Source organism: Azolla caroliniana, unplaced genomic scaffold (genome assembly GCF_043228905.1).
Source record: "Azolla caroliniana isolate FFs.n. ecotype wild unplaced genomic scaffold, voAzoCaro1.0.p SCAF_12, whole genome shotgun sequence".
Classification (NCBI taxonomy): domain Eukaryota; kingdom Viridiplantae; phylum Streptophyta; class Polypodiopsida; order Salviniales; family Salviniaceae; genus Azolla; species Azolla caroliniana.
In genome coordinates, this window is record NW_028230447.1 from 17,375,114 (window position 1) to 17,391,329 (window position 16,216).

The 16,216-nt window shown below is 44.4% G+C and overlaps 1 protein-coding gene across 1 annotated transcript; it reads right to left on the minus strand.

Moving 5' to 3' along the window:
• Positions 1-8,958: 8,958 nt before the first annotated feature.
• Positions 8,959-12,599, minus strand: LOC147857289 (pentatricopeptide repeat-containing protein At5g27110-like). The gene has a single exon (XM_087328835.1). The coding sequence runs from the start codon at positions 12,447-12,449 to the stop codon at positions 9,801-9,803; it is 2,649 nt and encodes an 882-aa protein (XP_087184961.1). The 5' UTR covers positions 12,450-12,599; the 3' UTR covers positions 8,959-9,800.
• Positions 12,600-16,216: the final 3,617 nt, after the last annotated feature.

Here is a 16,216-nt window from a genome sequence, read left to right on the forward strand (position 1 = left end):
TAGGAATCCACGAGTGGGAGCCGTGTCCGTTCTGGTTGCGGATGGCCGATACAAGCTCAGTACGGCTGACAGGATTAATACGGAAATTAGAAGTCACCGTCGGCGGTCATACATTTTACATCTCAACCGTAGTGCTACAATTACAGGCACAAGGCGCATACCCGCTATTGCTGGGGCGGCCATGGTTGAAAACAACACATATCAAACAGAATTGGCGGAAAAAATAATTACCTTCCGGCGAGGAAAAGCCAAGGTATGGGTACCAACACAGCCAAGGACGAGCACTGGCAAGGAATGTACACCGTTGTATGCGGAATGCGTCAACATGCTAGAAGGGTTAGCGGACGAAGAAGAAGCTCAGTACCTGCAGGAAAACCCGAAGATCATACCCCTCTTCGAAATTGACATTGCCGAAGCAGTAGCACCATACTTACCGCAACCGGAAGAGGCTGAAGCAGAACCGGATAAAGACGCAATTCGGGAGTTATGGCAAGCGCAAGAAGCGTTGGAACGGGAAATGGCCGTTTCACAGTGCGTAAAATCGTCGCAACTGGAAGAGGTGAACCTAGGCACCACGGACGAAGCAAAACCGGTGCACATCGCCAAGGAGATGAAGTCTGAAGACAAAACGGCGATGATCACACTTCTCACGGAATTCCACGATGTGTTCGCCTGGTCATACGAAGATATGCGAGGACTCGACGCTCAGTTATACCAGCATCAGGTGCACTTGAGCAAGGACGCAAAACTAGTGGCACAAAGACGGTACCGGATGAATCCCAATTATGCCGCCAAAGTCAAGGAGGAAATCGACAAACTGCTAAGAGTTGGCGTTATCCGTTCGGTAAAGAAAGCGACATGGTTGAGCCCGATCGTAATCGTACCGAAGAAGAACGGAAAAATTCGAGTTTGCGTGGACTACCGGAAACTCAATGCGGCTACGGTAACAGATGCGTTTCCACTTCCGTTCACAGATGGAGTGTTGGATGCCGTCGCCGACCATGAGGTCTATAGCTTCCTAGACGGATTCATCGAGTATAAATGCACCCCGACGACCAAGAGAAAACGGCATTCGTCACCGAATGGAGGGTGTTTGTGGCCGTGGTGATGATGTTCGGACTCAAAACGGCACCGACAACATTTCAACGAATCATCATGGAAATCTTTAGTGAATATATACCGGCTTTTATGCAGGTTTTCCTTGACGATTTCGCCGTCTATAGCCGGGAGGAGGACCATTCTCAGCACCTCCGTCTTTGTCTAGAAAAGTGTAGAGCGTACCAGCTAAGCTTGAATCCAGCAAAGTGTGTATTTGGCGTGTCTAGTGGAACTTTATTAGGACATATTGTGAGCCAGGAAGGTATTGCAGTCGACTCGGACAAAGTGAAAGCCATATTAGAAGCACCGGCGTTGGCAACGGCAAAGGCATTAAGCCGGTTCTTAGGCCAGATCCGGTGGCACAGCCGGATGCTCCGATACTTAGCCGACCTGGCTACACCGTTGCATGCCGCCGTACATCGGACACCATTCCAGTGGACCGACACCGAGGATAGAGCGTATAGGGCCCTCAAGGTACTATTGTCGCAGGCACCGGTAGTACAACCTCCGGATTGGAGTAAAGAATTTCACGTGTTCGTAGACGCCTCCGACATCGCAATCGGAAGCGTACTTATGCAGCTTATGGAGCCAAAATGGTACTGGCCAGTGTACTATGCCAACCGAAAGCTATCCCAAGCAGAACGAAACTACTCTACCACGGAACGGGAAGCCCTAGGGATGATCTACAGTGTGACAAAGTTTCGGCATTATTTATTGGGAAAGAAGTTTTCCTTCCATGTAGATCATTCGGCACTCCTTTACCTAGTGTCCAAAGCGTCACTCATTGGCAAATTGGCCCGATGGACCTTACTGTTACAGGAGTTCGAGTTTGAAATATTCCACCGACCCGATATACAGCATGCCGTGGCGGATTACTTAAGCCGATTAGAGTCTGGAGAGACGGGTGACGGAGTAGCGGATGAGTTTCCGGATGCAGAGCTATTTCGAGTCACTACGGAGACGGCAGTAGATGACACGGTGGCACAGGAAGACAAATGGCTCACAAATATGCACCAATTTTTGAGCATAGGACTGCCTCCGGAAAAGATGAACCGGGACGAACGGAAACGCCTGGCGGTGCAAAGCCGACATTTCTGCTTACTACAAGACACACTGTACCACAAGGGCGCGGACGGCATATGGAGACGGGCGGTGCGCAACGATGAAAAGGAACTGATACTGAGGGAAGCCCACTGCGGAGTTGCCGGAGGTCACTATGCCGGAGATGCGACGGCCAGGAAAATATGGCAAAGTGGCCTATGGTGGCCAACGACACTTAGAGATGTGGTACGATATGCAAAAGAATGTGACCTATGCAAGAGAATGGGTCAGCCAACGGAGCAGGCTCGTATGCCACACCAGCCGGTACTACCACTCGAGCCATTCCAGAAGTGGGGGCTGGACTTTGTAGGACCCTTCAAGCCACCGGCAATGAGAACGGGTAATCGGTACGTCATCGTTGCTACGGATTATTGCACGAAATGGGTGGAGGCCAAAGCATTAAGGGATAACACCGCTGCGTCAACGGCGAAGTTTCTATATGAGTACATATGGTGCCGTTACGGATGCCCAATTGAATTAATAAGCGACCAAGGGGGGCACTTTCTCGGCCAAGTAGTGGAAAGCCTGACGACATTCTATGCCGTTGTACACAAACGGAGCACACCTTACTATCCACAGGCGAATGGTTTAGCAGAATCAACGAACAAGACGCTCCAGAATATCCTCCGGAAGATCGTCAACGAAAACCGGACGGATTGGGACACAAAGCTACATAGCGCGCTTTGGGCATACCGGACGACATACAAAACGAGCATCCGAACAACACCGTTCCGGTTAGCGTTCGGACTAGAGGCGGTCATGCCGGTAGAATTCCAAGTACCCAGCTTACGGATCCAGCTACGGGAACGGCTGAACGAGAAGGAGTCGGAGGCAATACGGTTGACAGCGTTGTGTGAGCTCGAGGAACAACGACTGGCTAGCATCCTGCATTTAGAATTGGAGCAACGACGACGGAAAGCATTTGTCGACCGGCACAGGAAAGGAAACGAAAAAATGTTCGCCATCGGCAAACCGGTGTTAGTATTTCAGACCCGGATGGGCAAGATGCCGGGTAAACTACAGTTTAGATGGACCGGACCATATTGGTTAACACGGGAGTATAATGGGTCCTACCAGTTAGGGACACTTGCCGGCGAAGTGCTAGGCAAATGGGTCAACGGATTCCGGTTGAAGCCATATAGAGGACCGATGCCTAAGAACCCATTTGAGCAAAGGACCGACAGCAGTGAGGGAAACGGCAACCACCAAGACGGCAGACAAGGCGAGCTGATAACTGGGGAGAATGAGGCCGGTAAGGGTCCGAGAGGACCAACGGACAAGTGACGTCAAACTAAATTAATTATTGTTTAAAAAAAAAAAAAAAAAAAACAATCATGCAAAAGCGAGGAATGAATGGATGAAAGAGCGAGGAGCGAAAAGGTATGTAGTGGGCATTTAAAGCGCCACCATAGGACATAATGCTATTTGAGTACATGACATGCACACACTCGAAAAAGGCGCCAGAATGCACAGACAAAAACCATTGCGCGTAGAGACCCTTTACTTTCGCGAACCCAGGAGCACAGAAGCACCAAGACGCTGCAAGATCATCAGACGAGAACATGTGCACAGAGAACCCCCGCCTTCTGAACTCTCTCTCTCTCAACCTCACTCTCATCACCATCCAACCTCGCCACCGCAATCCGACCTCGACACAGAAATGGACCCGCAAACGCTGTCGGAAGCCACCAAGACATGGCTAAAGCAACACGGGCTCGAGGGCTTCTTGATGATGATGGAAGTACCGCCACACAAAGAAGCCGACAAAGTGATCAAAGAAATCGACACAGAGGTCATAACGGCAGAGGCGATTCGAGCGTTAACAGGCCTTCTGGAGGGAGGCATACTCACGATCGACAATCCAACCCCGGAGCAACTCATCAGGTATTTTGGTGAGTATTCTCTAGCCAGCAAGGGCTACCGGACACAAGACGGCGGAGACATGCTGTTCCGCAAGATTGCCCGTGTGCTCCACGAGTACGGCCACGTGTACCCTAGACCCCCTGTCATGCCGCAGAACAGGGCAGGGATGATCATTGCCACCTATGAAGGGATCAAGGTGGATTGGCCGGTATTGATCGCAAACGGGTTGTGTGCGGCCATCGAGATCGTCAGAGGCAAAGACGGCAAAGAAGGCCGAGACGGACGGAGGATATGGCACGCCGTAACGCAGTGGCTCACCTTGCTTGTGCCACCCGTCCAGCCCGTCCAGCCCAAGAAGCGAGGAAGAGTGGCGGATGGCACCCCAAAGACGGCTTCCAAACGACAACAGTTGTTGGCCTCTAAGGCCTCTAAGGGAAAGGCGAGGGATGCAGAACAGGCGGCAGCAGGAAGCGGCAGCCGAAAGCGCCCAACGGAGGCGCAGGAGGAACCACCAGCATGGCCCGTAAAGGTCACACTCTGCCGATCGGTGAATAGAGAAGCGGACCCCTTGGCGGCAAAACTCAATGCCGGAGCTTAGGAGGAGGAAATAGAGGAGGAGCCTACGGAGCACCTCCAACGACGGTCGTTGGCAAGGACCGTTGAGACAGCCGGGAAACGTTCGGACCCTCAGACGGAGGGAACACCGGCTCCCCTTAGTGAGACTCCCACGCCAAGGAAGGAACCGGAATCGGTGTGCATGGCACCGGAAACAGAAGCCCCGGCACCACCGGCAACACCAGAAAGGTCAATGCAGCCTCCCTCGGTCAGCCAAGAAGAAGCGCAAGGGGAACCAGGACAATAGGGTGGTCCACGGGCAGAAACGGAACTGCAACTCGGCGCAACCAGGCGGGACCACCCCTCTACAAGTGAGCCCATCTGTCAAACCTCCGTGCAAGCACAACAAGGCACCGGTAGCCTGTGCCTCCGATGGATAGGCGAGCAGATAGCTGGAGCAGTGGGGTATATTGAGGCGGAAGAAAGAGCGCAAAGCGAACGGTTGCTCGTCACAACCGAACAACTAGAGACGGCCCGGTCCAGAATCTGGTGCCTTGAAAAAGACTTGGATCAAGTCACGACAGAGATGGCCAAAATGGCCTGAACGGCAACACATATCCAATCACCGGTGACTCCGGTAAGTTTACAGAATAAGGAAACGGAACGACCTGTACATAGCAATAAGACCCCGGCCACGGAAACCATTCCGACGAGAGATGCGGCGCAAGCCCTGGAGCTTGCAGAATTGAGAGATGAACTTGCCGCACAAGAAGCGCTAAGGAGCCGTGAACAAGAATTGAAGATAGCGGCCGAAGCCGAATTAAAGAAGACTGCTGAGAACCTCCGCCGGGCAGAGGAGAGCCTCCGGAAAGGCCATCAAGCGTACGACCGGCTAAAGGAGGAGAAAGACAAAGTGCTGCAGGAAAAGGACAAGTTGCGAAAAACGGCGGAAACAGAGATTGAACGGCTAAAGGAAGAGCTCTGCCAACAGAAGGACCGCGAGGACCGGGCCCGTCGTTAGATCAACGCACGGCTCAAGCAAAAAACGGATGATTTTGAGCACCTGCACCGGGACTACAAACGGCTGGAAACGGAACATAAAGAACGGATGGCCGAGCTCCAACAGGCAGTTGATCGGGCCGCGATGGCGATCGCCGACGAACGGGCGGAAAATACAAGACGCTTGGACAAGGCGGAGAAGGTCCGGATGGAGCTCCAGAGGCAGCAACAGGAAGACAAAGAGAGAGCGTCAACAGTATTGCAGAAATTACAAAGCACATATCAAAGGCAATTGACGGATTACAAGGCGCAGGCGGAGGACAACGTCAAAATCATCAAACAACTGAAGGAGGAACGGCAAGCAGCGGAAACCAAATCGCAATTGGGAACGAGCCGGATTCAGTCCATCCTCCGGGCATGGCTGAATCAGACAAAACACTTGATTGATGAAAGCTCCGTAAAATGGTGGACAAAGTGGGCACAAAACGCGGCGGAACTCCAGTTGCTTCGGGCGGATGTGGCAAATCGGCGGAAGGAAGGAGGTGATTGTTATACGTTGACTTCCGAGGACTTCACAACCATACGGGACGAGCTGGCCGACGACTTCCAAGTCCTGGCAGATGAACAGCTGGCGCAGGTCAGGCAGCTCGTAGCTCAGCTAGACAATGATAGGCTGGACGCTCAAATCCAGTTTGAAAGCTACAAGCGGTCCTAGGTGCGGGAAGAAAAAGCATGGGAAGCGGCAACGGTTAACCTTAGTGATGAGGAACCGTCGCCGGCTGAGGGCCTGCCGGGAACCAGTCAACCGGAGACCACTACGACGCAGGGAGCAATGACGGAGACGCCGGTGTCAGAGCAACAAACGGAGGAGCAGCCGCAACAGCCACCAACGAACCCGCCGCAGCAGACATCAACAGAGCAACAACAACAACAACAACAACAATCACTTCCAGATGAACCATTGGAGCCTCTCGAACAAAGCATTCTGGACATTTTGGACGAAGAATAGCAAGGGTCGGTTGTGGATTCGACGTACAAGGTACTGTCCCACGGGCGTGCCATGTGTTACCGGCCGGCAAAGGAATCCAGAGTGGGAAACGGAGAGTTATTTAAGTAGTAGGAATGTGGTTGTAATTAAGCTATGAGTGTGGACGGACGGACCGGAAACGGTATGCCGTTCCGGATCCGGACCAATCCCGAACAGGTGCGGATGGCACCGTTTTGTAATACAGACCGGAAACCTATTTAAAGGCCCGGATACAATGTAATCAATAGCTGTTAATTAATGAAAGCTTAAGCGTTGTTATCTCTCTGTGTTAATTGTCGTTCTGTCTTAATTGTTATATCTTACGCGTGTGTTATGAAAGACGATCATAATAAGTAACTTAATTAAGTAGGACTAAGCGTTGAGGCAGATCCAGTTGCCGTAACACACTTTGGGGAAGTGTCTTCCGTAGACACCCTGTGTTAGGCCATGGTCCGGCCCTAAGAGTTAACAAATCAAAAGAGGAGAGATGGGCTTGAACATGTCAGGAATAGATGTCAACGAGCTCATGCGTGAAATGTATTATGGTGTGATGGTTTGGTTGACTAGAGTTGGTGGCGTGGGAGGTGTCGCATTTTAGCTTAAAGTATAGGAAGCTATGGTCTCCACCAATGGGGCATGGGGCCACCCAGAAGGAGTTAACCATGTGGGTAGCTTCAGGGCGTCCTATTAGGTAATCAATTGTGCTTTCCCCTCCTACATGTGGGAAACATGTGAGCTCTTCCGAGCCTGACCACTTGGCTAAGCCATTATATATGACCATCTGGTGTCGGCTTCCAAGTTCAAGCAGATGATGGCCAAAGCTTGTGGCGTCCGCACCTTGATCCTTTGATGTACGTGTTATGTCTAAGTCTAAGGGGTCGACATTCACCATTTCTAGGTTTCTATCCATCAGAAATATTGTGCATTGTCGGGATTGGGTTCTCGCATTGAAATCTACTACAAGGAAGACTTCCCCTTGAGAAGAATATCGAATTATGTCATCTGATAAAGGTTCGTATGGAGAAGGCCCATGTGGCATTCCTTCATCAACTATACTCTCCGCTCTAGCCATATTATATTGGGATCCTTTCAGGGGGAAGTAACAAATGACGATAAATATCGCCTGATCCTTGCTAGTGAGGACTTTCACCCACATAAAGCGGGCTTTTGGGTTTGTCTTTAGTATTTCTATCCTATTATGTATCTCTCTCCGAATTACATAATTTTCTTTATTGACACTCATTATAAGTAGTTTTTTAACACACATTTATTAATATTATCATGTTTTTTTTTAGAGAGAGACAGAGAGAGGATATGTATGGAGTAATAGAGATGAAAAAATTGGTTCTCAAACCCAAGAGGCTTACCCAAGAGTTAAGCCTCATAGTCTAACAACTTACCACTTGGGTAATGTAATTACAAGAAAACGAAAGAGAGATGTGCAAAGATAAAATTCATTTTCTTATGTGTTAATGAGTGTCAAAACCCATTGATTGCATTCATAGATAGGAAACCTTGCCTAATCTGATAGGTGGTTAACTCTTTTGTCTCTCTTTGGTGCATGAGTTCATCCATAGGTGGTTCAGCTTTTCGAACCTTCGTAGCCATGTTCCACAATGTATATGCAATACAAAAACTCTTCATCCAAGATAGATATAGAGGAAAAGGTAAAAACTACTGAGTCAACAAAGCTTTTTCGCCATAAGATTGTCACTTAGTTGGTAATTGCCAACATAGACCAAAATGTCATGTGTTCAAATGGTACATTTTGTGGTGGCATCTAGTAAAGTAGTGCAATGAGATTTGTGGGGACATGGGTCATTAAAAACTTGGATTACTACTAGGGTAAGCCCATCATGATTAATAAAATTAACTATGGCTCCGGTTCTGTTTATGTTCTTTACCTTGAAACCAAACCAAACCATTTATAGGAAACAAAAACCAAACCAAACAGTTTATGTGCTTTCAAGTGACTTAAACCAAAACATTTAGGAAAAGGTAAACAAAACCATTTAAACAAAACCGTTTAGGGAAAGCTTGAAACCAAACAGAACCATTCAATAAAAAAACTTAAGCCTAACCATTTAAGTCAAACTAATAAAAAGATTAAATAAATAAAAAACATTAAATTAAATAAGCATTTAAGTTAAATTGATTAAATTAGTAAACAAAAAACATTAATTAAACCATTAAGAAAACAAGGAAAAAGCTATACAAAAACCAATAAACCATTGAACCGAACCACTTAAACCTATAAACTTATAAACCCGAGTTTTAGAATTAAACCGAACTAAAACCAAGCCATTCAATAATAATTGAACCAAACCAAACCATTTAATTATATTGGAACCGATAAGCCGTTAAACCATGGTTTAACTGTTTGGTTTGGTTTGAGCTGAAACCAAACGCATAGCGAAATAAAATTAAGCTTGTATGACCAATTTAATCCTTAACGTTCTCAACTTAGTTATCTCCAAGATCATTTGAACATGTTGCTTCTCTAACTATGAGTTTAGGCATCTCTTGTTAAGATTTGCTTGAATTGTATTCTCGCTTCTCGATATTTACTCTCTCCACCAAGGATTACATTTACATTATCAACGTTTCATTAACTACCAACAAACTTATGTCATGGACTAGTCTTTCGGACCCTTGTAAGCCACAGATCGAGGGTTGAACTTTTACCGGCTCTCAATCCATTGTTGCAAATGACAATCAGCCACCTATTAAGTAAAAAACACCTGCCAATTCTACCTCGGATTGGGCCATCTTCTTTCAGTTTCTTAGTCACATATCATGGTAGTATAAATTTCATGATCTGACTTTGTATCATGCCAACCTTGTTTTCCTCTATCACAGCTTTTGGTGGCGCAGCAACATCAACTTTGATAACTGAGGTTAGCAATATGCCAATCTTGTTGAATCATGACCCTCAGATATATTCACTTGAATGTGTCAAATTGATCAAAGAAGCACATGGGCATTTCATATTGTAGCCTGAGTTGATAGCTCCATAAATTGATCGCTTCATCAATGTCAATCACAACGTTTCATGTTAGAATCAATGTTCTTACATAGGAGAATGAGCTTTGACAACATAAAAAACCATCTGGGTCAATGACAGAGATACATGTAAACATGCTCCCATTTCCATCAATCAGCCATGCTCTAACACCATTGAAGATTGTAATGCCGTCTCAATGATATGCAATTGTTCCCACATGTGAGCATCAGTATAAATATTGGCCATCACAATGAATAGGGAAGCATTGCTTTTAGTGAGCTTTGAAGCACATTCAAAGGCATGCCTTCCGAGCTCCACATTTCCCCACTTACAACATGCACCTAATATACTGCACCAGCTGGCAAGATTCGGTTGGTGTGGCATCTTTTGTATCATTAACACTGCCTCATTGAACTGGCCAGCTCGGGCAAATGCGTCGAGCATGCAATTAAAGTGAGAGATTAGTGGTGGGAATCCGTGAGAGATTTCCATAGCCATGAAGTAACATTGAATAACATCGACCAGTCCAGCATGACTGCATGCAGAAAGAGCTCCAAGGAAGGTTATATGGTTTGGTCGTATACCTTTCTCAATGATCTCCTCAAAGAGATAGAATACACTTTCACTTTGTCCTTGACGAGCATATCCCGCAATTATTGCATTCCATGAGACAATGTCCACAAAACATACCATAGTGACTAGATTATATGCATCTGTTAGGCTTCCACACTTACCATACATGTCAATAAGAGCATTTTCCAATGCCATATGGGAGGCTTCCAGTCTAGCTATTGGAAGATCAAACATTTTAGTACGGTTGAATACCTTATCTTCAAAACCACAAAGAAAATTATCGTTGATGCCAACTTTAACAATCTCGGAATGCATCACTCGGCCCATATCTATAGCTCCAATCATGCTACAGGCCTTCAAAATGCAGATATATGTAACCATGTTCTTTGATACTCTCTCTGCTTGCATTTGGTCCACACATTTCAATGCCTCCTCAGCATGTCCATGATCAACATATGCTGCAAGTAGAGTAGACCACACTACCACATTATGTACTTGTGTGCATCTAAATAGTTCTTGTGCCTCTCGAAAATGGCCACATTTTGCATACATATCTACCAAACAATTACCAACAAAAGTCTCCCTCTCTAAACCTTTTTTAACAATCTCAATGTGTAGTTTTTGACCTTTCTGAACAGATTCTAAACTTCCACATATTTTAAGAAAAGAAATAGACGTAGTTGTATCTAAGTGAATATCCTTAGATTGCATTTCTTCCAGACAATTTAAAGCCTCAACATGATGCTCATGTTCAATATAACTTGATATGATTGTATTCCAAGACACTAAATTTTGCATTGGAAGCTTGTTGAAGACCTTTCTTGCTTCTAGAAGAGAACCACATTTGGCATACATATCAACTAGCACATTGCCAAGTACTTGATCTACCTCTAGACCCTCTTTCAATACCTTAATGTGTATTCTTCTTCCCTCATTGATCATACCTGAATTTCCGCAAGCCTTCAGACTGCAATTAAATGTGGTAAAATCTGGGAACACACCAAAATGTGACATTCTATAAAAAAATTCTAAAGCATCTTTATCATGCCCATGTTCGGCATTTCCATTGATAAGAACATTCCACGTAACAACAGTTCGTATTTGCATAGCTTCGAAAACACACCTCGCATCTACAAGGAGGCCACACTTTGTATATAGATCCAATAAGGTGTTGCAAAGAACAATACTTTTCTCCATGCCTATAGCTACAATTTTAGCATGCATACATTGGCCTTCTTCTATAGATCCTAAGTTACTACAAGCCTTCAAAATGCATACAAATGCAGCCTCATCAGGGGAGACTCCACATTCATGGATCTTTTCCATGTATTTCAATGCCTCCTCACTAAGCCCACTCTCTACATATCCTGAGATCAGGACTGTCCACACTATTAAGTTTCGATGCAAAGCATGTTCAAATAACGTTTTTGCTTCTAGAAATGAACCACATTTTACATACATCTCTACTAGATTGACCTCTAGAGATTGAGTACTACTTTCAACTCCTTTGCAAACAACTTGTGCATGTATTTGTTGACCAGTGTCTAAATCTCCTAATAAGGTACATGCTTTTAGGCCACAAGAAAGTGTGATAGCATCTGGAGACATACCTTCTATTTCCATCTGTTTGATGCTGTTCAAAGCATCAAGCACACATCCATATTCGATAAAACCAGTCACAAGAACATTCCATGAGATCACATTTCGAGAAGAAAGCTTATGGAACACGTGGTGTGCTTCTTGGATCATACTACATTTCACATACATGTCAATCATCGTATTACCCACGAAAGGGTCCATTTCAATGCCTCCTAGAATGATTTCCATATGCAGTGTTTGACCTTCTGTGATGCATTTAAGCTTAGAACAAGCTTTTAGCAAAGCCACAAACGTGTATTTAGAGGGTCTTATACACCAATTTTCTTGCATATTCTTATGGAAAAGCATCAACGAATGTGTTGGATTACCACATTCTATACATTCTTGCATGAGACTCGTCCATGATCTTTCGTTCCGACAACCCTGGAATCGTTCGAAAATGTAACATGCATCAAGCATGCTTTTACATTCAACAAAACTAGAGATAAGATAGTTTGCAACATTAGTGTGAGATTCCAAGCCTTTCTTGCATATCTGGACGTATGCATTTCTAACACACTCCACATCTTTGCGTTGTCTGCATTTCTGAAGGCTACAAACGAATTCATTGACCACCACATTTTCAAGCATTACAGTGACATGTCCAGAAGGCTAATATACAGGCAGTATTTGATTGTGCATCAACAGATAGGCATTTCTTTTGGTCTAGCAAATGCCCACAAAGCAAAGCAGTGATATATTTGTCCTGTTATACACAAGAATAATACAGAGGTGAATAAACAGAGCATATGGGTAACAGAGAAACCAAATTGGGTTTAAGCCGTTCAAAATTACAGTTTCACGGTTCGGTTCGGTTCGGTTCAAACCGAACTGTTGCCGATTGCTAGGCTATAATGGTATCACTAACTTTGGGTGGTGTCACAGCTACATGGGGTTAGTGAGAGTTTGGACATGACACCTAATCAGGTTTGTGTAGGTAAAGGACCTCAGCTTCCATTTTATGTTCTCTTAGTTGCGTCCAAATTGACCCAAATATAATTATATTCAATTGAGCTCTTATATTTATCAAACTATTTCCGTAACCAACAGATGGGCGTAACTGTAAGTAGATATTAGGTCATATATATACACATCATGGGGTATTTTTACAATTAGCCGTAACATTTTTGTTATTGTGGATGGTATTGATACTAGGACATATGTCTAACTGAGGGCTATGTTTTTTGATATTACCCTTTCAATTTTATACCGGTGTCGTGAAGTTATGTGTGTGCGTGTGAAATTTGAGGCGGGCCACCAAGGACTTGAACGGGAGAGGATGGATTGAAATTGTTACGTGAGTCGAAAGGCTCCGATGATTTGAAAGCTTCATAGAGTCAAAGTCTCATCGGGCACGAAGGCTCCTTGGACTCGAAGGTTCCCATGAGTCGGAGGCTTGTAGGAGTCGGAGAGAGAGGCGAGTCGAACGACAGACTATGGAAGGTCGTTACTACACACTCGGAGGTCGGAATTTAAAATCCAAAAAATCCGTCGTGATCCTCATGGTGGAGGCTTCATTCCAGATACTCAAATAAGTGGATTTACATAAACAAGAGATATATACATTGTATTAAAATTTTGTAAGCATTAGTAAGTTTATGAGGGTGTATGTACAATGAGAATATCTCTTGGCTCCATTACATGGAGTGAACAAGCGATAGAAGAAGGATAAGAAGAAGATAGGAATACACAGAGAAGATAAGTTCATGAGTAGAGCTTCAGGTGAATATCCTCGAGTTTCATTATGACATCTCAACAAATGACGACCACATCAATTTGTCGTTGTTGAGCTCATGCGCCCTCTTGATTCACAACACTCCCTCTCTTCGAAATTTGGCAGCACTTTCACATCTCTAACTTTCCTAGTTTAACTTAACTCCTCCTATACATTTCCCACATCATGACACCCATGATTGTAGAATAAGGGAAACACATAAAAGTCATGTTTGCAACTTTACAAGTGGCACATAATAATTGGGTCCTATAAATGCGCATTGATTAATGGCACGTAGAAAACATTCCTAGCCAAAAACTCTTTTGGCAATCCTTTGCATTGGAAATTTTAACTTGGAAAGCCGAATCAAGATGTGTGCATGTGTGTGTGCGCGCAATCTTGACACATATACAAACATGCATATAAGGGATGAAATAGATGATTATATGTATCAAGGAAGCTCAACGTGGATTAGGATAATGCACATGTAATTAATTCACTAACCAATGGGAGGGATAGATTTGATACCTTTCCAAATATTATCATTAAGGGTTGGAAAGTGTATGCGGCTTATCTTGAGGAAATATGTCCCTAGTTTAAACATTTATCATGAATGTATGTGGGTAATGGGCACCTATAGATACCCAACTTTATGAGAATGGGTTGTAATAATGGAAATAAAGTTCTACAAATATACATTGTCCATTAAAGCATGAAATACACCACACATGCCCTTTAATATTATTGTAGCATCAACATGACTGCTTTTCTTTATTGGGTCAATTGCTTTTACAATACTTGTTTAACACAAATTCATCAGTGATCACGAGAGTGGTTCAGAGTAGTGGAGCAATGATTTGTATGACCTTACATGGTGGTGTACATGTGCTTGTTTGTGTCATTGAGAGACACATCATCATTCTTTGTGTTTCTTAGATCTTTCTCAAGAACTAAGCTAGTTAGAATAAAAAATATATTGAAAAGAAAGAAAGGAAGGTACTTCCTAATACGTTGTTGATCAAGCCACACTACAATATTAGGTCGTGACATTTTTTGCAACAATCTATGAGAGGTTACAAAAGTTTTAAGCTTGTCACCGAAGCTTTGTGTGCAAGACAACATGTGATCATGCACCTAACAATTGTTTTTCTCAGTGTGTCCACATGTGGTTTGCGTCATATTCATGAATGTATGTGTTAAGTATACATTGTCTTATGCAAAGGCCTATTAGTAAATGTGAATTTTTATGTGCTTATAATATAAATGAGTATGTGAGAGTGTATGTTTATAAATATGTGTAATGGTGTGGGTATGTCCAAAAATGTGTGAGTGTAATTGTACGTGTTTGTGTATGTGCAAAGCAGAGTGAGGTTAGTGTGGTCGTGAGGTTCACGTAGCTCTAGGGTTGGAAAACAAGGTCTACTCACCTCTAGTGTTACTCCTCTTGTGTGTAGCAAGGCTAAGGTTAGGGTTGACGGGCTTGACACTTCTTTGTCCAGCAAATAACACTCCTTTAACCACAATGCTTGAGGTTCGACACTTGTCTCAAGTAGTCACACTAGTTGAAGATAAGACTTGTTCGTTCAAACACTAGATCGTATCCTTGATTTGACATCGAGAGTCTATGATCAACTAAGCATGATTTTCTACCACATCAAGGTTCTTTTTGTTGATGAAGTCTAGGTGTCAAATTCTCAAAATCTTGACATCAAATGTTGGACATAAAATCCTCCACCCATTGAACCCAAGAATGAGCTCTCCCTCTCATTTTATAGCCCTTGCATGAGTTCTCTTGTTCATTAAAATTGTATTCTCCCTTTTATGTATATGCACCTAGTCTTTCCTTGTTGCATGGGTGCTTGGTCTGACCAAAACAGCACCACACACTTCCATGTCATCTTTTGCCCATTTGTTTCCTTATTGTTTTGCTTTTGGCATCTCTTAATGGATGTTAAATCTTTGACCCTTCCATTAGCAATGATTAACTTTTGTCATTTGGGCTATGCCTTTCATTGTTGTCTTTATTTATTTGTTTTCCTTTTCCATTTGTTGACCCTGTTGTTCAATTTTTCAGACATCATGAAACTTGACTTTATTTATTGCAATTTTCTCCTTATGCATGTGCTATATCATAACACTGTTAATATCATTTACAAATTATTCAACAAGGTTAAACAACGTTGTCGCCAAAATAACTTGCGCATGAATAAAATATGAGTGGAACCGTTGTCGCGAAGTTTCGCGCGCGTGTGTTACTTGGGCGGGACCACGGGGGTCTCGGACTAGGGAGTACTCAAGGGATAGAGAAGACCCAAGGTTTGGTTTATGACAATACTACTTCCCCACCCCTTCCCGAGCAAGGTCTCGTTCCCCTTTAGTTTTGTGAGGCCGGTGGCTCTCGTTGATCACGACTCGTCGACCTTCCGAGATCACCGTACGAGCCAAGTGACCAAACGAGTACAAGCAAGATGAGCACGCAACATGAACGCACAAGGGGACGATAACACAAACACGAATGTCCGTACGGCTTTATGAGGAGGAGAGGTGCATGGGCGCGCCTGAACGCTCCCTCGTGACAAGATGTCGAACGTACGAGGAAGACACAAAACACAAGCACAAAATGCTCGTATGCCTTTATGAGGAG